Source organism: Oryctolagus cuniculus, chromosome 8, assembly GCF_051225735.1.
Source record: "Oryctolagus cuniculus isolate XC-2025 breed Fujian yellow rabbit chromosome 8, ASM5122573v1, whole genome shotgun sequence".
Taxonomy (NCBI): domain Eukaryota; kingdom Metazoa; phylum Chordata; class Mammalia; order Lagomorpha; family Leporidae; genus Oryctolagus; species Oryctolagus cuniculus.
Genome location: NC_142874.1, coordinates 111,648,562 through 111,671,629, shown reverse-complemented (window position 1 = coordinate 111,671,629; position 23,068 = coordinate 111,648,562). Strand labels below are relative to the sequence as shown.

Below are 23,068 nucleotides of genomic sequence, written 5' to 3'. Positions count from 1 at the left end.
ATGTGGAGGGTACAGAATTGTGGTGCATGAAGTGACGTCAGTATTGACCAGAGGGCAGTAGTAGATTTGCCATCCCGGAAGTGGGGCTGCTGATTGTGGTCGGTATCACCAGGCTCTCTCTAGGGGTGCACCGTTTTCACCAGCAATCAGTGGGTGTGCAGAAGGAGTATTTTTTTACCTTTGAAGTAAAATAGATGTTGCCTTTCAAGAGCATAAACATTTTTTTTCTGGTGGAAACTGTTAACGTCACCATCAATTGTTTTATGGGCAGCATCGAAAGACATAAACGCAGGACGCGAAGTCAAGTTTGTTTACTTTAACATCAGGCTCGGAAAGTCTGGGTGGGGAATCTTTTGAATAGTTGGTGTTGAAAGTCCTCACACCAGACTGCCTTGCCCCTAGTATGTGGTCAGACTGTGTCGCTGGCACAGATGACTGACAGGTATGTGACAAGCTTCCTGCCCAGGGGAGTGGACAGAGACCCTTCCAATGTCCACTGTCTTGTGCAGCGAGAGCCCCATGGTGGCCTACAGATCAGATGTCGTTCTTCCTGACATTGGCTCCCTGGCTCCGCAGCTCTGTATCTACCCAGCTCTATCCAGCCTGCTCTGTCTGGGGGCAGTGACTCTGGGTGCCTTCAATACCCAATGAGAATCTTATGGCATGTGATGTTTGAGTGGTTTCCTCCTGACATAATTACTAACATTTCATACCGGGAAGGTGCTTAGCTTTGTAGCATTTTAACTTGCCCTATTCCAATTCCCTTGGTGCCAAAACTAGACAAAGACTTCAGAAGAAAACTACAGACAAGTAAGGATCTGTTGTGAATATGTGTGCAAAAATCCTCAGCAAAATACTAGCTAACTGAATAGAGCAACATAAAGGCTTGTATTCAGTGACCAAGTGGGATTCATCCCCATAGGCAAAGCTAGTTACTACAAAAGCACATGAAGATCAATGTAATATACCATATTAGCAGGATAAAGGACAACAGTGCATAAAACATAATGAAGCTTTTTCGGCCACAAATACAGCCATCATTCATTGGATACAAAGAAGTGAACTTCAAGTGGATCACTTCTTGTCATGTCCTAGGAGTTGCTTTTGATAAAGACTAACTTCTTTATTTTTTATTATTTAAAAATTTTTTTTTGACAGGCAGAGTGGACAGAGAGAGAGAGAGACAGAGAAAGGTCTTCCTTTACTGTTGGTTCACCCTCCAATGGCCGCTGTGGCCGGCACACCGCGCTAATCTGAAGCCAAGAGCCAGGTGCTTCTCCTGGTTTCCCATGGGGTGCAGGGCCCAAGCACTTGGGCCATCCTCCACTGCACTCCTGGACCACAGCAGAGAGCTGGCCTGGAAGAGGGGCAACCGGGACAGAATCCAGTGCCTGGACCGGGACTAGAACCCGGTGTGCCAGCGCCGCAGGCGGAGGATTAGCCTAGTGAGCCGCGGCACCGGCCAAGACAAACTTCTTAATTTCCAACTCTGCCTCCTAAGCATTATTGTAATTTTGCTTTCAGCATCAGCATGACAACCTGTTCCACAGTGGCTGCCCTGGGGATGATGCCACTCTGCCTGTATCTCTACACCTGGTCCTGGAACCTGGCGCAGAACCTCAGAATTCCGTATCAGAACATAGGTCTGTACTGGGCTTGCGACATGGAGTAGGAACGGTAATGGGGCTTACAATAGCCGTTGTAAATGATATACTTGTAATCTCTTCATGCAGGGGTCTTGTGGTACTATAAAAAGTTAATTTAATTTCCTAAATAACTCTACACTATAGATCTTATTACTAATTCAATTTTGTAGATTTTCAGGCTTAGAGGGGTTAAGTAACTTGACCAAGATCATGTAACTGATAAATGTAGAGCTGAAATTCTAACTCAGAAATCTGAATGCAAAGTCCAGGCTCTAAAAAAACAAGAGTTCTTTTTTAAAAAAATAGAGTCAGAGAAATTACTTAAAAAATAAAACCTTATACCATTAGACAACACATAAATTGTTTTCTTTTAAGAATTTTTATAATTTTATTTATTTGAAAAGCAGAGAGATAGTGTGAGAACAAGCATTCCTATTTGCTGGTTCACTCCCCAAATGTCTGCAATGCCTGGGGCTGGGCCAGGCTGAAACCAGGAGCTTGGAACTCAATGCAGGTCTCCCACGTGGTGGCAGGGACAAAGTACTTGAGCCACCACCTGCTGCCTTCCAGGCTGTGTGCTAGCAAGAAGCTGAACTCAGGAGCAGAGCTAGTGCACAAATCCACGCACTCTGGTTTGGGATGCATCTGTCTTAGCTGGGGCCTTACCTGCTAGGCTAAATGCCTGCCCCTGCAAGTGGGCTCCTTGATCCACAATTTAACTGGATCTGGTAACTCTAATTAGAGTTTAGTTCCCAGGAATTTACCTCTAATCGCCTGTGTGCCTTAACTCTTTCTTGTGGATTGAACGTAAATGATCCCTATTGATTTTTAAAAGCTCATCCATGTGTTAAAACCACACCCAGCTATATTTCATCAGCTCCTTTCCTGAATGTTTTTCTCTAAACTCTTCCCTGTTTCTAAAGATCTCTTTGGACAAACTAGGCTTGCAAGAGAATTGTCGGTTCTAGTTGGTTGGAAGCATTGGAGAAGTGCTAGAAACTACGATTCTTAAAACTTTAGTTAGTGTCCATCTGTAATCTCCAGCAAGCACCTTGAGGGTTCACAGCCTACGGCTCACAGTTCGGAATCATAGAGAGCTGGGTAAGAGCTAGAATCCAGTGAACTTGTGAAAACTTGAGACCTTAATTTAGAAACCATGCTTGGGGCCTGCACTGTGGTGCAGTGGGTTAATGCCCTGGCCTGAAGTGCCGGCATCCCAGGCATCCCATATGGACGCTGGTTCGAGTCCCGGCTGCTCCTCTTCCAATCCAACTCTCTGCTGTGGCCTGGGAAAGCAGTAGCAGATGGCTCAAGTCCTTGGGCCTCTGCACCCGCATGGGAGACCCGGAAGAAGCTCCTGGCTCCTGCTTCAGATCAGCACAACTCCAGCCGTTGTGGCCATCTAGGGAGTGAACCAGTGGATTGAAGACCTCTCTCTCTCTCTCTCTCTCTCTCTCTCTCTCTCTCTCTGCCTCTCCTCTCTTTGTGTAACTCTGTCTTTCAAATAAAAAAAAAGAAACCATTATTTTATTTACATACAACCTTTTCTGATCTGTAAGTTCTGTATTCTGTATCGATGATATGTTCTGAAAAGCACTCAGAACCAATTAAAACTCAAAATGTGCTGGGTACCGCATAGAGCTTTGAGGCCATTATTGTAGGTGTTTGGTCAGATTTGGAAAGTGGCACTGGCAGAGGTTGGCATATGGATCCTGCTGGCACGTGGACGGGCACTTCTGCTCCACTCAGCCTGTCTCCAGCGCCTCCATTCCCCTGTGTTAATCACAAGGCGTCTTCTAGCCTCAGGTCTCCTGGGGACGCTTGGAGAGTGTGGGAAACTGCCGTGGCCATGTAGCACATGCTGCTGTCCTGCCTGTAACAGGAACGTCCTCTGTGAAGCAGATGACCCCGTGGCCTCGAGTGAAGCGATAATAGCTCTGGGTGCAGGGGTGGCACCAGGCGCAGCAACCGGAGCAGTCCCTGGGCTGACAGACGGCCTCCTGTCTTCTCGCCATTCTAGTTCTAGTTGTCTGTAAAGTCCCGTGTGACTGGCGGAGGGTTTCTGAGCGGGAAATGCTGGCTCGGGGACGGGGTGGCCATTAGCGTCACGTGCCCTTCAAAGACTGCCTTTCAAAGTTTGTTTTTGATGTGGAGGGGAAATAAAACACAGCTTTAATTGATGCTGTTTGTTCAGTGGTAACAGACTTTGCTAAAGAAGATCTGGGCTTTTCTGCTCACCAGGAATCACCCTAGGGTGCCTGATCATCCCCGTGGCCTTCGGAATCTATGTGAATTTCAAGTGGCCCAAGCAATCCAAAATCATTCTCAAGGTAAGCAACTGGCCGTCACAGCGCGCCCTCGGACCAGACCCGAGGGACAGAGGCAGGCGGGGACTGGGACCAGTGAGCTGACCGGGGGCAGCCGCACCCCAGCCGGTTACCAGAACGGCCCGTGGGTTTGGGCCCAAGCCCTCAGGCTTGGTCCACCTCTCTGCGCCTTGCTGTGGCCCTCCACCCGGGTCCACCCTGAGGACCATGACACCCCGGGAAACACGGGGCTCCTGATTTACTGGCAGAAAAGCTAAGGCCCGTGTGTGGACAGAAAGCCGGGGCCGTCCACTCATAGAGCTTCAGTGGACGCTCTCAAGCAGAAAGGTGTGCCAGTGTGCAGGGAACGGAGCCCAGTGTTTAGGGAAATAGCTGGATTCCTGGAAAAGTAGGATGGAGGATGGAGTTGTGGCCTGGACACATGAGCAAGGGCCACTGAGCACGTGAGTGCAATTCAACGAAGTCGCCCAGAGGCCTTGCCTTGGGATGCCGGTAACTAGAGCTCTTGACTGCTAACTTTGAAGGGTTGTCTTTTGGTCTGTGGGAGAAACCAGCAGGGTTCTCTGATAAAGAAGTTTTATTTTTAAAGATTTATTTTATTTATTTGAAAGAGCTACAGAGAGGTAGAGGCAGAGAGAGAGACTTCTTGCATCCACTGGTTCACTCCCCAAATGGTCGCAACGGCCAGAGCTAAGCCAAAGCCAGGAGCTGCTTCCGCGTCTCCCAGGTGGGTGCAGGGGCCATCCTCTGCTGCTTTCCCAGGTGCATTAGCAGGGAGCTGGATCGGAAGTGAATTAGCCGGGACGAGAACCGAGGGCCATACGGGATGCCGGCACTGCAGGCCGGGGCTTTAACCTGCTGTGCCACAGCGCTGACCCATAAAGAACTTTTAAAACTGGCTAAAGAGGCTCTCTCAACACTGATGTCAGTCTCCTAGGGGGTTGTTCAGTTTTCCTAGTGACGTTTTAGAAGCTATAAGGCTGTAATATGTGTTGTTTCCATGAACCTGGAACACATATTTCAGTTGTATTTTATAAGGAGACAAGCATTTTGGGTTAATTAGAGGGTCGGGAAGGAACCCTCCCTTGAGCTGAGTTAGGGGTTGCTGCTGGGCTCTGCCTGAGGGGACCCAGTCTCACGTAGGCCTCCCGGGTCTGCATAAGCCCAGGGAACTGCAGCCAGGAGAAGAGGGGTGGGCGCGCCCACCGGCAGCCCAGCCGGCCTCAGCAGCTGGAGGAAGGCTCAGCACAGCACGAGTACGCGCACGTGTGAGACTGCAACGCGGCCGCAGCGCGCTGGGCTTTCTTCCTGGAACACTGTCCCTCCCGCCCCCGCTCGGCTCTGATGTTCACGGAGGCGTCTGGTTCTGACTTTTGTTTACAAAACAAGAGGAGGGAGCATGATCATGGAAACTCTGCTTTTCCAGGGACTCTATTATCTGTTTACTCCTCTTTCAAGGGCGTTTAACCAGGACAACAATGTTGACTTCCTGCTCCCAGTTGCTCTGTTAGCTTCCCAGCATTGCGGGGGAAGCCAGATCAGTTTTCCACGTGTCAGTTTTATCATCTGTATAGAGCAAACTCACAATACGCACGTGATAGGGCTCCTCAGTGAAACCCAGGCGGAGGGAACCATCGCGTTAGCTCCATTCTCTGTTCTTGGTGCTCCTTGGCCTTTTGATCGGACACAACTCCGAAGAAAACTTTGTTTTCTGAACAAACTTAAGTTTTCTTCATTTGCTCCCGGTGGAGTTGAAAGGGGATTTTCCAGTCGCTGGCTGTTTCAGCGTCTCCCCGTCGGCCAGGGCCGGGTCTGTCCTGTTTCGAAGCGTTCGGAATGACCCCAGAGCATAAGTAGTGTATGTTGGGTTGCTCTGTTTGTTTTTTGTTCTCTTTGGTTCCTGCTGACTCCCATCCCTCACACCCCCCGCATCAGTTCAGATCCGGGTTGACTCTGTAACTTGGGGCACAGTTCGCTCTCTCCATGGTATGAACGGGAGCTTGCCAAGAGCCTGGTTGTTCCAGAACATGCTGAACCGTGACCCCCTCCTGTCTGATCTAAACCCCCAACCGCTGGGATTCTGCTGCTGACTCTTTGTTTTGGTTAAGTAAGATATGTGTCCCTTCGGGAGCGGACAGGGGTCGAGGTCAGCGTCTCTTCTTAAGTGGCTATCAGCTTGCACTGTCGCAAGAGGAGGGGGCCCCTTTCATTGGAGCCAGCGAAGCACAGAATCAAAGCAGCAGGAAGCTGCTGGGGGTGGAACGGGTTGTGGGAGGCGGGGCAGACCTCAGACCTCGGGTAAGCCGCAGGGTCACGTGGGAGGGTGTTGCGTGCTTATTGTCAAATTTCACTTACGTCACAAGCTTGCACTGTCCACGAGAGACTCTACAACTCAGGTCTCCTTGCCAAATTCTTTACTTGAAGGAAGAAATAAATTTGACCATTAAATAAGATCTGGATTTGTGTCAAACCGCACCAAAATTCTAGCTGCCTCAAGTTGACTGTTAGGGAATTCAGGTTTCTCCTCCATAAAACGAAGTTAAATTCTACGGTCTGTAAGTCCTTTATTCTTGGCACGTCGTGGGCTCCAAGCGTCGCAGAGCCTCGGTGGACTCTGCATCATGCAGAAGCCCCCGGAGTTCACGTGGACTGATTTTCCTGGTTCGCTTTAGGTTGGGGCCGTTGTCGGGGCACTGCTCCTTCTGCTGGTCGCGGTCGCTGGATTGGTGCTGGCACAGGGGTCTTGGCATTCAGACACCACCCTTCTGACCATCAGTTTCGTCTTCCCTTTCGTCGGCCATGTCGCGGGCTTTCTGCTGGCTCTCCTCACACGCCAGTCTTGGCAAAGGTACAGTGAAATCCGCCAGATCGTTCTTTTGAGGGAGGGAAATGGAACAGACTGCCACTGGCGGGCTTTGCTGCCTGGCGGTGTCAGGAGACTGCAAGAGTTTCCGCTGACACGCACGTGCTGGGCGGGGACCGGACGACACAGCCGAGAGAGAGAGAGAGAGAGAGAGAGAGAGAGAGAGAGAGAGAGAGGAAAGATCACAGCCATTCTTGCAGTAAACTAAAGGAAAGGCCAGCCTGATGGGAAGCTGTCATTTGTGAGATTACGATTGGGTGGTAATTCCGTTTGTTGAGGTACAGTTCTCTTCTGTATACAATTCTCTTATTCCAGGAACTAAATAGGAGGAATAAGGCTGTTTCACTAAATATACGGGTCATTCTAAGGCATGAGCGAGTTTCAAGAGAGCAAGTCTTAGCCAGTTTTTGGTCAGAATTTTAAAATTAGCTAATTATAAGACTCAAGAGAAGGGAGAGAAACTTGAAAAACAAGATAGGAATTTGTCTTAAATGTTGCCATTATAGATTGGGGCATGTAATTTATAAATATTTTGATGTTAGAGATGATAGTGCCCCATGTTGGTAAGCCTGTGATGAGTGTTATACCATCATGGAGGAGCTGAAGAGTGCTAACAACTCCTTGGATGGCAATTTAGTATGGTATTCACAGTCTTATAAATATTTATAGTTGTTAACTCAGTAATTCTACTTTTAAAAGTGTGTTCTGAAGCTAGCAGTATCAGATATGCACACGAATATTGAAATGCTAATGTTAGTTGCAGTGTTATTTATAAATATAAAAACGGAGACAATTTACATACCTAACAATAGGGTAATATTTAATTCATGATGTATCCATGTGATGGATGTCATGCATCAATTTTAATGATTTCAGAAGATACTCAAGAGATAAAGTTAACTTTAAAAATAGAAAATGGCATCTATTTTGATTCCCACTTTGTAAAAGAAAGCAAAACTAAATCTATGAATAAAAAATACTTGAAAAATATGCCAAATGGTAATAGTGTTTGATTTTGAGTAATAAGATTATGGGTAATTTTAATTCTTTAATGTTTTCTTGGCATATTTCCTAAGTTTTTGAGCAAGTAAGTATGTAGTACTGCTTTAAAAATAATAAGAATAAAAGGGATTTTTGGGGCCAGTGTTATGGTACGGCGGGTTAAGCTGCTGCCTGTAACTCTGGATCCCATGTAAGCACTCGTTCGAGTCCTTGCTGCTCCACTTCCCATCCAGCTTCTCGCTAATGTGCCTGGGGAAGCAGCACAAGATGGTCCAAGTACCTGGGCTCTTGCTACCCACGTGGGAGACCTGGATGGAGTTGTAGGCTTCTGGTTTTGGCCTGGCCTAGACCTGGCTGTTAAGGCCATTTGGGGAGTGAACCAGCAAATGGAAGATCTCTCTCTGTCTCCCCCTCTGTGTCACTCTGTCTTTCAAATAAATAAAATAATTTTTTTTAAGCAAGGGATTCTTAAAGAAAAAGAAACTATGTAATTGAATTCCAAGAGTGAGGTTGGGCCATTTTTAATTGGCTTTATGCTATTTGCAATCCACTTAGGGAATAATTTGGATTATAACAAGCACTGGCTAAGGCTCCACCCAGGATATGTGATTTACACCTTTCCATAACCCTCAGAGGGTTCTAGTGAGCAAACCCTTCAGAGAAGCTGTCACTGGCTCAAGTGTAGGGCTAGAAAATGGTGGAGTTGGGATTTAAACCTGGGTTTGTTTCCAAAGTCAATAGCGGGGAACAGATAGACTGTTGTGTGGCTGAAATGGAATGGGATCTGACAGAATGCACTCCTCTGGCAGGTGCCATCATCAATCTTGTCTTTTTCATACCTGATGACTTGACAAAGATCAAAACAATGTACTGCATTTGCCAAGTTCTGTCTTTGTAGCTTAACCATATCGTGTTCTTGACAAGGGTCTGAAGGACGTGGGGGTAGTTTGAGGAAAGTGTAGCAACAACCAGGAAATAAAGCATGAACCACAGAACTCATCCTGTGCCACGGACAACATCTCCACCCCCACATCACACACCCTTGTTACCCCCACATTCCAGTCCAGCTCACACACAGTGCTAGTTCATCTTCTGAAATACGTCTTTCACCTGTTCACTTCCATGTATCTGAACCAACAGACTGCCTTGGTAAGTTGGAGTCAGGTGAATCTGTGTAACCCAGCCCCTAACGTATTTCCCATGGCTGGCCTCTCCTCCCTCTGTTTTCTTCTTCAACTGAGGTTTATTTTGTTTTCTGCAATTGGAAAGCCAATGATGTATAGAAAAGTAGAAAGTAAAAAACTTTAAGAAGAAAAATTAAGTCCTTTTACCAAAGACAATCATGTTAGACGTTTTTTGTTTTTTTTTGTTTGTTTGTTTGTTTTTTTGACAGGCAGAGTAGACAGTGAGAGAGACAGAGAGAAAGGTCTTCCTTTGCCGTTGGTTCATCCTCTAATGGCTGCCGCGCTGCGGCCGGCGCATTGCGCTGATCCAATGGCAGGAGCCAGGTACTTCTGGTCTCCCATGGGGTGCAGGGCCCAAGCACCTGGGCCATCCTCCACTGCACTCCCTGGCCACAGCAGAGAGCTGGCCTGGAAGGGGGGCAACCGGGACAGAATCCGGCACCCTGACCGGGACTAGAACCTGGTGTGCCGGCGCCGCAAGGTGGAGGATTAGCCTAGTGAGCCGCAGTGCCGGATGCCATTTGGTTTTCATTTAGGGTCTTTGTGTGTGTTTGTTTTCAATATTGTTTGGTTTGTGCTGTTTCATAGTTCCAACTCTGTATTCTCATCTCCTCTAATACTACCTCCTTGTGGATTAGTTTACAATAGAAGATAAGTTTATTTTGATGCAAAAGAAATTTTGAAATCATGCATTTTTTTCATAATACATGTTTGAAAAAAGATTTGTCTATTTGAAAGGCAGAGTGACAGAAAGAGAAGGTGGGACAGAGTGAGGAGAGATCTTCCATCCACTGATTCACTTCCTGAATGCCCACAGTGGCTGGGGCTGGGCTAGGCTGAAGAGAAGCCAGGAGCCAGGAACTCCATCTGGGTTTCTCATGTGGGTGGCAGGTCGCAAGTACTTGAGCCATTATCTGCTCCTTCTAGACACATTGGTAGGAGCGGAATTGGAACTGGAGTAGCCAGGACTTGAACCAGGTACTCTGAGCTAAGGCATCCCAAGCTGCGGCTCAGTCTGCTGCATCACACATCTCGCCCCCACAATGCACATTTCCACAGAGCTTTTGAAGATACTCAGTGCCTCCTGAATAGGCCACACTCACACCTGTGCCTGGAACTCTGCTTTCTGTCATTTCTCGCATGTAAGCGACCTCACCACTCTTTGCATCCTGAAACGTCTCTCCCTCCTCCTCTGCGAAGCCTTCTCTAAGTACTTCCGCCACTTTTCTGAATTTCTACTGCAGCTCCCTGACCCCGCTTGTGCTTTTTGTTGTTCCTGAGCCTTTTCTCTGTGTGTGTCTTGTCTTTCCACTCGGATTCCTCTCCCAGGACAGTGTTTGCATGGTCCTACCCCACAGTGCCTCTCAGAAGTTCATCCTAGAAAGGAGGTACTCAGCAAGAAACTATACATGATCCACATTTTCAGTGGCCTGCGCTCATTACATAGGGTTATGACTGCATGTAAAAGAAGGTTAAGAATAGTGCTGTCGCTAGTCTGTAACTCTTGACAACTCTTTCATCGGCAGGTGCAGGACGATTTCCTTGGAAACGGGAGCTCAAAATATTCAGATGTGCATCACCATGCTCCAGCTGTCTTTCACTGCTGAGTACTTGGTCCAGATGTTTAGCTTCCCATTGGCCTATGGACTCTTCCAGCTGTTGGATGGATTTCTCATAGTTGCAGGTAGGTGAACTCCCATTGGGTAGAGTTGACTGGAAATTGGCCAACCCAACTTAATGGCTCCTTGTTCAACCCAACCTTGCATGTGCTTCCTCTGTGACACACTTCTCATCTGACATTTCTGGAGCCAATAAAGCACATAAATGGAATACTTTGACGCGAATGGGAGTTTCACAGGATATGTAACAAACCGGGGCAGCCATTTGGCATGGCGGTTTAGGTGCCTCTTATATTCCCACACCACACAGCAGAGTCTTTGGGTTTGAGTCCTTGCTCTGCTTCTGATTCCAGGTTCCTACTAATGCACACCCTGGGAGGCAGCAGGTGATGGCACAAGTACCTGGGTCCCGGCCACTCACTCACACAGGAGACCTAGATTGAGTTGCAGGCTGTTGGCTTTAGCCTGCTCCCGTCTTGGCTGTCACATCTGGGGAGTGAACCAGCAGATGGACAATCTCTGTCCCTGTCTGCCTTTCAAATAAAATGAAAATAAATAAAAATTCACAAAATGTAGAATCATCTGAAAGCAAGTTTATGATTATAAAGAAGTATGTTTCACAAAACCCAATGCACTACCAGAACTTAGATTCAGAATCTTGTTAAGACAAGGTCTCCATAGGTAGTCATCTTTAAAAATGATATTTACCCAATGTAAGCATTTATTAATTTAGTCTTATTAACACCCTTGAGGTCTTCTGAATACCAAGTTATTTGAGTGTTTCTGTGACCAACACTTGTGCTGAATGACTGTGAAATATTTTTCAAATACCAAATACAATACATATACAAATATTGAAATTCCCTCTCTATATATACACAAATTATATGTATATATTTATTTATCAATATAATGATGCATATATCATATGTAGGTTCACAGAAGGTAAATTAAAAATGTATACATATATACTCCTACCAATGTATACACACACACACACACAAATCCTGGCCATTGTACATTTTTACTGTTGTCAAGGGACAGGCTCTGAATAAGGCTTGGGATCACGGATACAACTGACTCTAGATGGATGATAGTTAATCTGTACTGACTACTAATATACCAATCACTAAAACAATGGCAGGAGTTGTTGGGGTGTAGTTGTCCCTTGCGATAAGGGAAATCCTATCAGAACAAACCTCCTGGTCTTTGATCCAACTTCAAATTCTTTTTCCTGGTGAGACAGACAGGGGAAGCCATTCCTGCTCCATCCCAGGTTGCAGGGGAGTGCCCGCCATGGCAAACTCTCCTACTGACCACGCTGTCAGTGACCGGGGGTTGAGGCTCAATCACAAATGGTCCATTCCGGACAGAAGGAGCCACTCTGAATCACAGATTCATTCAGTTTCTTCCCTTCCTCTTCTTCCTGTGTGTTTATGCATGTATGTTGCAAAGCAAACAAACCCCCAGTGTAAGGAGAAATAAACGTTGCTATCAAGTTACACCCTGGCTAAGAGATTGTCCATCCCTGTGTGTTCCCACCCAGCCTATCAGACCTATAAGAGGAGACTGAAGAACAAGCAGAGGAGGAGGGAGCCGGAGCACGTTGAAGGCTGCCCCAAGCAGAGATCCACGTCTCCCAAAGAGACCAGAGCCTTCTTGGAGGTGAATGAAGAAGCCGCTGGAGCTCCGGGGCCGTCAGGGCCAACGGATGGCCACGTGGCCTCCGGGGAACAGTGTGCACCTGCGGGCCTGGCTGCTCCGCTGTCTCCGGCGGCCAGTAAAGGCGGGGCCGGGCTGAGGCACGAATCTCACTGGTAGGGCCGTGAGCCCCGTCAGTGCGCACGTCTGAGCCTGGTGCGGATCGTGCGTGGCGATGGGATCCCTTGTCAAGGAAGTTCTTTAGGAGGTTCGCACACCCGGCAGCACCGTGCGTCGCGGCGCGAAGCCGGCCTCATGCTGTGGATTTACTTGGAGAACAGGAGTCAGGACTCTGCAGGAGAGGCCGGGCGCGGCGGGTCCTTTGGAGCACCCGGGAGGACGCACAGAGCTTTTAATGCGGAGTGAGGCCCCTCTCGCCAAGGAGTGCTATCTGTAGAGGAATCGGAACCCCTTGATCATAGAGCTGTAATACAAGCTGAGAGGGCATCGGCAGAGCGCCTGAGGTTAAGCAGCCAACGCCTTGCATTTCCACTCGCTGGAGAGTGGCCTGCTCGGGATCAGTTGAAAACCACGGAGGTGTATGAGTGGCGTTTGCAGGCGTCTTGGTGACATGCTGTATAGAGGGCAGCTTTGTGCGTCAGTCTGCACTGATCTACCTCACTCTTTCAGACAGTGGCTGCCCAAAATACTGCACGGGCCGCCGGGGCTGACATTGAAGCAGCCTGTCATCGCGGCGTTCAGACAGCTCGCCCTGCACCAGTGGAAGCGGGCAGCGGCTTCCACAGCTGTACCGGTTGGTGTTGTCCGTGTCTTCCCATGCAGTCCACCAGCCTGGCGGTGGGTAAAAGCCATCTTCCTCTCTTGCGACATCATTAAAGATGTTTTCCTGTAACTTTCCTGGGCTGCATATGCGCGTTCATTCCACTGTTGAATTTATCTTTTAGTATGGCATGTTAGAATTTGTTTTTTTTTTTTTTTTTTTTTTTTTTTTTTAATGGGTACTTATTCCAGCCTCCCCTGCGGAACCGCCTGTGTTCTCTACGTGAGTGTGAATACCACTTTGTCCCGTAACTGCCTACAGCGTGTGTGTGTGTTGGGACTCCGGTTCCTTCTGGTGTCTATTCTCCTTTTTCAGTTCTGAAGTGCATGAGAAGGCATCCTGAGACTGAGCGCCTTATGACTGTGTCAGTCTTCCCCAGTGACGACGGTGATTGTATTGTCACAGCAACACAAAGCCTGTGTGGCGGTACGGAAGGAACCCTGTTGGAGGCACAGTTTTTTTTTTTTTTTTTGACAGGCAGAGTGGACAGTGAGAAAGAGAGACAGAGAGAAAGGTCTTCCTTTTGCTGTTGGTTCACCCTCCAATGGCCGCCGCAGCCTGCGCACCGCGCTGATCCGATGGCAGGAGCCAGGAGCCAGGTGCTTTTCCTGGTCTCCCATGGGGTGCAGAGCCCAAGCACTTGGGCCATCCTCCACTGCACTCCCTGGCCACAGCAGAGAGCTGGCCTGGAAGAGGGGCAACCGGGACAGAATCCGGCGCCCCGACCGGGACTAGAACTCAGAGCGCCGGTGCCACAAGGCGGAGGATTAGCCTAGTGAGCCGCGGCGCCGGCTACAGTTAGTCTTCATATGGAAAAGAACAACGCAGCTTCGTTCTCAGCGGCTGCTGCCCACTTGGGGCTCCCATTTCCCCACCCGATGTGTATGATGGGTCGAGAAGCTTGTCTGCGCTGTGCATAAGCACCCGGACGCACAGTGGTAACAAGGCAGAAAAGGCTCCTGCCCTCAAGGAGCTGTGGCTAGCTAAAGCTAACTGTACTGAGGCTGGAGGTGGACGTGTGACACGGTTCTTGCTAATAAGAAGGAAACAGAACTCTGCTAGGGACTTCTGGAATTTTTGCTCTCTTGTTCCAGGTGCTGATGGACCCTTTGTCTTGATCAATTCCTTTCTGGGATTCAGATGTAATAGCTGCAGCTGCAGCAACCATTCCCACCCCATGAAGGAGAGGCCAGGATAATTATGGAGTTGTTGACATTGTTGAGCTGCACAGTCAGTCATAGCAACTACCGACTTCTGAACTGGTTTTCTTAAGGGAGAAAATAAACCTCTAGTTTGTGTAACCCTGGGTGGTACTGGTTTTGGTTATTTACAGTCTAACACAATCCTAAACTGAGACATTAAAATTTAGATTGGCTTTAAAATATCATCTAGGACAGCCCATAATTCGTCAGTCTCCATGTTTACAAGGTAAAACTGAAAATTTCTGAGTAACACAACATGAAAACATATTCTTGCACTTTCTGTGCATCTATGCCTGGAAGTTAGCTGGGCAAACTGCTCTTTTACGTCCTTGGACTTGGCATGTTGCATATGGACAACTGGTCATTTGCAAAGCCACGGATTTGGCAGGTCCTCCAGGACCACAGGTGTAAGGAAAGTGATCTTTTCTACCTGCCACTTCTCTCCTATTTCTCATGACAATTCAGGAATGTCTCTCTTAATGACATCCACTGAAGTTTTGATTTTGGAATAAAATCTTTTTTTTTTTTACAGGCAGAGTTAGAGAGAGAGAGAGAGACAGAGAGAAAGGTCTTCCTTCCATTGATTCACCCCCTAAATGGCCACTAGAGCCGGCGTGCTGCGCTGACAGGAAGCCAGGAGCCAGGTGCTTCCTCCTGGTCTCCCATGCAGGTGCAGGGACCCAAGCACTTGGGCCATCCTCCACTGCCTTCCTGGGCCACAGCAGAGAGCTGGACTGGAAGAGGAGCAACTGGGACTAGAACCCGGGGTGCCGGCGCTGCAGGCGGAGGATTAGCCTAGTGAGCCGCGGCGCCGGCCAGAATAAAGTGTTTCTAATCCTGCAATGCACAGAACCATGCTGAGACACCATCCTGTCCGAGTCCGCAGCTTCCATTCCGTTTTATAGACATCTTAGGTCATGATTCGTGCCTCCCCTTCTACAGCACCGAGCTGGCGTAAGGAAGCAGCTGCTCAGTTTCCAGCTTCCTGGTTTCTGGGGCCATCCCTTGGCTGGCTGCTGCTGGCTCATCTGACCTCTCCAAAGATGCCCCCGGCAGGCGCTCCTCCCTGCTCTTTCCCCGCAGGCGGGGGGGGGGGGGGGGGAACCGAGGCGATTCGCTGGACGACCCGGAAGCCGTGTGCCAGCTCTAGGGTTAGCCACAGCTCCTAGACACTGAGGGAAGGAGGGCTGCCCTGCTGGGCGGCTGACCTGCCCAGCACTGGGAGATGAGCTGGAAACTCACAGCGATGACTGCGCTGCTGTGTGGTTCGGGTCTGTATTCCCTGCACGGGGCTAGTGCACTGTGTGTTTAGAGCAAGAGCAAGTTTTCTTCTTTATTCATTCCGCTGCTATGCTCCTGGCTTTCCGACCAGCACGCCCCAGCAGATGGCTCAGCCCTGGGCATGGCGGTGAGCCGGACGCCAGAGGAGGGCGGCAAACACGTTCACTGCACTTTCCCGCTGGGGGTCGTTAAGCCCAAACCTGCATTTTCTGCCCTCGTTTTCCATTTCCTCACTGCTGCTTCCGTAAAAGCAGCCTCCAGCTCTGCTCTCTCCCGCCTGGCAGCTGATCACCTCCAGCTGTACTGGCTCCCAGCACTGGCTGGCCGGCTTTCATGCCCATGACAGGAAAACAAGGCCTCAGGATTCCAGCTCACTCGCAGCAGGACTTTCCAAAAGTCTTTTAAAGCAAACAGAAACTTTGTTTTGTTTTGTTTTTGTTTTGAAATGAAATCGCTGGCTGCAGCCCAAACCACAAAGACTCTTCTGACTGCAGCAGGAATGGTGCTGGTGCAGCCTGTGTTGCAGGATTCAGAGGCGGACTGCAAGCCTGCTACCTGGTGGGCAAGCACAGCACGGGGAAGCCTCACGTTCAGGGAGGCGCGCTCGCCTTCAGATGCGCACGCACATCGCTGGCCGTGGTCAGGCAGCCATTCAAAGCAGCCAGCCGGGAACTGCTGTGGGCTCAGAGTCCGAGCCAGGCAGACGCTTGGGGGTCGGGATGGCATCGCTCACGGCTCAAAGAAATACTGTTAGGGGTAGGATTTGGGGAAACAAGCTCGGAGCTGAGGCTCGGGGACCACCAGGCTGAAGCCAGCTCTTTCAGGCTAATCCTTTTCTTCCGGTTTGGCAGAGCCAGACAGAAACCTCGCAAGTTAGCAGGGTACTGTTTCTTTCTTTCTTTTTCTTTTTTTTTTTTTTTTTAAAGATTTATTTATTTATTTGAAAGTCAGAGTTACACATAGAGAAGGAGAGGCAGAGAGAGAGGTCTTCCATCTGCTGGTTCACTCCCCAATTGGCTGCAATGACTGGAGATGTGCTGATCCGAAGCCAGGAGCCAGGAGCTTCTTCCAGTTCTCCCACGTGGATGCAGGGGCCCAAGGACTTGGGCCATCTTCTGCTGCTTTCCCAGGCCACAGCAGAGAGCTGGATTGGAAGTGGAGCAGCCAGGACTGGAACGGGTGCCCATATGGGGTGCGGGCACTGCAGGCAGTGGCTCTACCCGCTATGCCACAGCGCTAGCCCCGGTACTGTTTTCTTTGATTACCTTTTGGTCAGATGAGTATTCTATCACTTCGACTAGGACTGGAAAATGGAAAATACTCTCTTCTATGTATCGGCTGGGTGCAGAAAGTTGGCACCTCTCACAGGGCGGCGGGAGGAAGGGAGGCAACTCTGGATTTCTCAGCTGCTGTGCCAGTACCTCACCCTCACGTTGGCCTTTTGTGAAGATCTACCAGGAGTTGTGACACCATGCCCGCTCCCTGTGGCCCACATGCCTGCCATCAGCTGCAGAGGTGGGGTTGGGGTCTAGAGGTCCCTGCCCTCCCAGGAGCCTGGGTGCTGTTAAAGAACAACGTACTGTGGGGCCGGCGCTGTGCTGTGGTAGGTTAGGCTTCCCCCTGCGGCACCAACATCCCATATGAGCACCTTTCGTGTCCCGGCTGCTCCACTTCTGATCCAGCTCCCCGCTAATGCATCTGGGAAAGCAGCAGAGGATGGCCCAAGTGCTTGGGCCCCTGCACCTGCATGGGACACCTGAAAGAAGTTCCTGGCTCCTGGTTTTGGATCAGCCCAGCCCTGGCCGTTGCGGCCAAGTGAGAAGTGAACCAGCAGACGGAAGACACCTCTCTCTGTAACTCTGCCTTTCAAATAAATAATCTTTTTTTTTTTTTTAAAGAACACACTTAAAATGTACATAGTTTTGGCTCATTCATGTTTAAGGTGTATTTTTATTTACAAAGTGAGATGATGCATTACAAATAGATGATGCACTTACAAACATATCTCATAATTCCATTTTCATGAAAAAGTATATAAATATATTACAAGAAATTCTATATAGTAAACTTTAAGAAACTGATATAGTAAACACTTGCTACTTTTTTCTATGCCAATATTACTGTCACTTAAAGCTTAAATACTGGTTTCAAGTATCCCCTATAAAATAACTATCAAAATACTGGAAAAATTTTTTTTTTGCTATAAACAACATTGATACATTAAAAATAGACTCAGCGTGTCCTTGTAACAGCGTCCACTATAATCAAATGCTACCTTCCAACATCCCGACAATCCGCACTGTTCAGTTAGTGTTAGAAACCCTTTAATTATCGTAGGTTAAAGTGGCAGCACAGACACAGCATGTCACCGTTACGTGTGATTACGAGGAGACCCCTCTAAGGCAGAGGAGAATCGGCGGTGCTGTCTGGACTTGCTGCTCCGAGATCCTTCGTCAGCAGAGAGCAGGAGTCTGCGGCGGTGAAGGGGAGAGAGGCGCACACGTCCCAAAGGCTGCTCTGTTCGGGTCACTTCGGAGGCTGAGGCTGGGGCTGCTCTTTTTGTTCTTCTTCAGCTTGGAGACGGGTCAGAACATAAAGGATGACTTGATAGCAGAAAATATACTGATCCTATGGCCAGAGGGGGAGAGGGAGGGAAAACCTCAGATGTACAATGCAAATATTCTAGATATACTGCTACACTACTGTGGGCAGTGATTTTTGGGAAATTTTGAAAATACTGTTTGCAATGTTGAATGTAAGCAGTAGTAGTGTAGTGTCATAAAAGTTACAACAATTAGAAAGCAGACTGACAAAATGAGGAGGGAAACGGGGGAGGCACTACCCCACAGTGCTAGCTGACATCTCTGGTGGGTCACTTCTACTTTTTGGGCTTTGATGATATTTAATAGAAAAATAATCTTCCAAAAAAATTCTGCCTAAATTTATGGAGCTCACTTTGATGTTCTGAAATGTCAAAAAATAAATAATAAAGAAGTCATTAAAAAAGGGAAACTATTCAAAATAAGTTTATTTTGGGAAAAAATATGGAAATCAAAGTTTCTTGAAAATGAATTGTTTTGGTGAAATTCTCTATTACGTTGATGGTGCAGGGGATCAAGATTTTTTTAATTGGCAAGAATGAGTCTAAAAATAAGTAGATAGTAGCCAGTGTTGAGGTGCAGCGGGGTTAAGCTACTGCCTACTACACCAACATCCCATATGAGTACTGGTTTGAGTCCTGGCTGCACTGCTTCCAATTCAGCTCTCTGCTAAAGTGCCTGGGAAGAAGAAGATGGCTTAATTATTTGGGCCCCTGCCATCCAAGTGGGAGACCTGGATGGAGTTCTAGGCTCCTGGCTTCCACCTGGCCTAGGTCCAGACATTGCGACCATCTAGGGAGTGAACCAGGGGATGGGGGATCTCTCTGTCTCTCCCTCTCTGTAACTCTGCCTTTGAAACAAATAAATGAATTTCTAAAAATTTAGATATAAAAATTCACAAAATATTAATGGCAAGTAATAAAAGACTAACTACAGTGGAATCTCATTTAAAATACTGCATAAGTATATGTGTGAACATGACCCTGCGTGTGTACATGTGTTTAAGCATGTAAAATACACTCCTAAAAAGACCACCAGTTCTCTGGGAATAGCAGAAGTGGTCTTTTGATGGCCTTTTGGCTCATCTGTACTTGCACCTTCCCTCCCACTCACCCTGGTCTCTGTCTTATAGCACACACAATCCATTAGCAAGTCCCCTCCGTATAGCACCCTCTCTCGCCCTGCTGTTACTTACCAGCCTGGCCTGGCCCGGTCGTGCTTGCCAGCACTGACCCCTCTGTCCCTCCTTCCCAGGTCGCTCTTATTTTAGCACAGCACCCAGATAACACATGAGTCAGATCCTGTCACTCCACGCTGTAATCCTGCAATGGCTCCCACTTCACTCAGGGAAGCCCTGGTCACCTCCCCTCTGCCCACACCTTGTCCTACTGTCTGCCTTCCTTCCTCCACCCCAGCCAGACTGGCAGTGCCCATTCTTGGATATATAAGACCTACTCCCACCTTGGACTTCCATGTGGGCAGACCACACTTTCAAAGTTCTTATATAATTAACTTATTTAACATATTTATGGTCTCCCTTCCTCACCACCACCCTGCTCGAATATCCATGTTATTATTATTTTTTGTTGTTTATTTGACAGGCAGAGTTAGAAAGTGAGAGAGAGAGAGAGAGACAGAGAGAAAGGTCTTCCTTCCATTGGTTCACCCCTCAAATGTCCGCTACGGCCAGAACTACGCCAATCCGAAGCCAGGAACCAGGCGCTTCCTCCTGGTCTCCCATGCGGGTGCAGGGGCCCAAGCACCTGGGCCATCCTCCACTGCCTTCCAGGGCCACAGCAGAGAGCTGGACTGGAAGAGGGGCAGCCGGGACTAGAACCGCACCTCTATGGGATGCCGGCACCGCAGGCGGAGGATTAACCAAGTGAGCCACGCGCCGGCCCCATCCTTGTTATTATTGCAGAGATTTTTGTTTTAGCCACTGATGTGCTCCAAGCACCTACAAGAGTTTCTGGTACACAGAAGGAACTCAACCAATACCTGCTGGATGCACAAATGAATGAATGAACTTCCTGGGTCCAAAGAACAACTTTTTCGGAGAAGCGTGTTTTCCTTACCTAAACACTGTGCCTGCGAATCAGCTTAATATTTGGCAGCCTTAATTTGGATTAAAAAGGTCTATGTGGTGGGTATTTGTCACAGCGGATAAGATGTGCTTGGATGCCTGCATCCCATATTGGAGTGCCTGGGTTCAAGTCCTGACTCGACTCCTGATTCAAATTCCTGCTAACATGCACCCTGGGAAACAGTAGGTGATGGCTCAAGTGGTTGGCTCCCTGCCACTCATGTGGGAGGCCCAGGGTGAGTTTCCAGCCACTGGCTCAGATCCTGGGTGATCTGTGTCTGTCTCTCTTTTGTATAAAATAAGTAAATAATTAAAAAAAAATATGAAGGGAAGTAGACATATTCTAACTTTAAATATATTTAGTAAATTTTGTATATATTTTTAAGAGGTAGAGAAACATGACTTTACGCCTTTCACACCCCACATACAAAGAAGATGGATAGTGGAACTAGTCAGTGAAGACAGACGGACAAAATCCCATTAAGTTGGCATATACCAATGCCATCTTACTAGTTAAAGTGATCAGTTTAAGTTCATAACTGATCATAAAGATAAGATTAAGTGTCAAAGGGATCACATAAATAAGATCAGTGTCTGCTAATAATAATTGATACAATTAAAAAGGAGAGAACAATCCAACATGGGAAGTAGGATACACAGCAGACTCATAGAATGGCAGATGTCCTAAACAGCACTCTGGCCTCACAATCAGCCCTTAAGGCATTCGGATCTGGGTAAAAAGCCCATGAGAGTTTCTCAGGCATGGAAAGCCAAGACACAGTGGCAAAAAATGACCTAAATCAAAGATCTCTGTGAGTGAGATCCCAGTGGAAAGAAGGGGCCATCAAAGAAGGCAGTACCTTTCTCTAAAGGGTGGAAAGAACTTCCACTTTGACTATGGCCTTGTCTAAATAAGGTCGGAGTTTGTGAACCCAAGAGGTTTCCATAACCTTGGCAGCACGTGACAAGAGCCTCAGGTGATTACTGCCGTCATAAATAAGAGTGTCAATTCATTAAGTCAACAACAGGAGTCACTGTGCACTTACTCCCCATGTAGAATCTCTGTCCTTAATGTGTTGTACTATGAGAATTAACGGTAAAACTAGTACTCAAACAGTACTTTATACTTTGTGTTTCTGTGTGGGTGCAAAATGTTGAAATCTTTACTCAGTATAGAGTTGATCTTCTATATATAAAGATAAGTAGAAATGAATCTTCAGCTGCAGCGCGCCAGCTGTGGCGGCCATTGGAGGGTGAACCAATGGCAAAAGGAAGACCTTTCTCTCTGTCTCTCTGTCTCACTATCCACTCTTTCAAAACAACAACAACAACAACAACAACAACAAAAAACATACACACACACACACACACACACACACAAGAAAAATGAGTCTTAATGAAGAATGGGATGGGAGAGGGAGTGGGAGATGGGATGGTTTGCAGGTGGGAGGAGGGTTATGGGGGGAAAAACTGCTATAATCCAAAAGTACTTTCTAAATTTATATTTAGAAAATAAAAGTTTTCTTAAAAAAAAAAAAAAAAACAGACAGACAGTAATAATGAAGCCTCCATGAAGGACACAACTGTAAGTCAGCAGGTGATATAGTGCATGGTTTGATTTTAGGTCAAAAAATGAAAATGACATGGCAGGGGACAAATGGAGGTACCATTCCCTCTCCCGCCGAGGAGAGCCTCTCTCTAGCCTGGGCTTGCCCTGCTGTCTTCCAGCCAGAGCTGATAAAGCCATTCCCCCTTGGAGAACTTCCTGAACAAAAAGTCCTACCTTCTGTCTCTTTTTTAGATTGGAAATGGGGAAGGAAAGCCATACCATTCCCAATCCCTGCCCCCAACATGCTATCTCCCTGTCTCATTCTCTGTAATCTACCATTCTCTGTAATGATATTGCATTTCTTTATTTTTAGATTAAAAGGTAACATTTTTTTTTTTTTTTGACAGGCAGAGTGGACAGTGAGAGAGAGAGACAGAGAGAGAAAGGTCTTCCTTTTGCCGCTGGTTCACCCTCCAATGGCCGCCGCTGCAGCCGGCGCACCGCGCTGATCCTGGCAGGAGCCAGGTGCTTCTCCTGGTCTCCCATGGGGTGCAGGGCCCAAGCACTTGGGCCATCCTCCACTGCACTCCCTGGCCATAGCAGAGAGCTGGCCTGGAAGAGGGGCAACCGGGACAGAATCCGGCGCCCCAACCGGGACTAGAACCCGGTGTGCCGGCGCCGCAAGGTGGAGGATTAGCCTATTGAGCCACGGCGCCGGCCAAAAGGTAACATTTTTAAAAGGCAGTCTAGAAATATTTTAATTTTTTTCTGAATTAGCCTTCATGTTTAAAAATATTTTCTTTACTGCAGTAAATATTTGATTTTATGTTATAATGTAGGAATCCTCAAAACAGACAGATGGTTTAACAGGAACTTTAAAAATGTTAGCATCTTTACAAAAATCCGCATTAGAAGACAGTGAGACTCCTGAGGCTTAATGCTATAACGAGTACTCAAACAGTATATTTCACTTCGTGTTTCTATGGGGGTGCAAACGATTGAAATCTTTACTTAATGTACACTAAACTGATCTTCTGTAAAAAAAAAAAAAAAGAAATTATCAATTCCCAACTTGACTCTCACTGGGATTAAACATGACAATAGGTCTGATCTGATTTCATCATCATTTAAAAAAAATCATCTATTATTTTTCACTTTATGTTTCTGTGTGGGAGCAAACTGTTGAAATCCTTACTTAAGGTATACTAAGCTGATCTTCTGTATATTAAG

At 47.6% G+C, this 23,068-nt stretch overlaps 2 protein-coding genes across 10 annotated transcripts in view; one reads left to right on the top strand and one right to left on the bottom strand.

The window, feature by feature from the left end:
• SLC10A6 (solute carrier family 10 member 6) overlaps nt 1–14,424 on the top strand; it is a 48,932-nt gene extending 34,508 nt beyond the window's left edge. Inside the window, exons 4-8 of the mRNA XM_017347442.4 lie at nt 1,525–1,643; nt 3,888–3,976; nt 6,646–6,821; nt 10,549–10,706; nt 12,188–14,424. Coding sequence (XP_017202931.3) covers nt 1,525–1,643; nt 3,888–3,976; nt 6,646–6,821; nt 10,549–10,706; nt 12,188–12,462 — 817 coding nt within the window. The 3' untranslated portion in view covers nt 12,463–14,424. The remainder of the gene's footprint in view (nt 1–1,524; nt 1,644–3,887; nt 3,977–6,645; nt 6,822–10,548; nt 10,707–12,187) is intronic.
• A 3,102-nt stretch (nt 14,425–17,526) lies between these two features.
• The window catches only part of PTPN13 (protein tyrosine phosphatase non-receptor type 13), a 241,934-nt gene continuing 236,392 nt past the window's right edge, over nt 17,527–23,068 (bottom strand). For all 9 annotated transcript variants that reach the window (XM_008267633.5, XM_008267635.5, XM_089303139.1 and 6 more), the window contains one exon: nt 17,527–18,234. In XM_008267633.5, the coding sequence (XP_008265855.3) occupies nt 18,133–18,234 (102 nt within the window). In that variant the 3' untranslated portion in view covers nt 17,527–18,132. The remainder of the gene's footprint in view (nt 18,235–23,068) is intronic.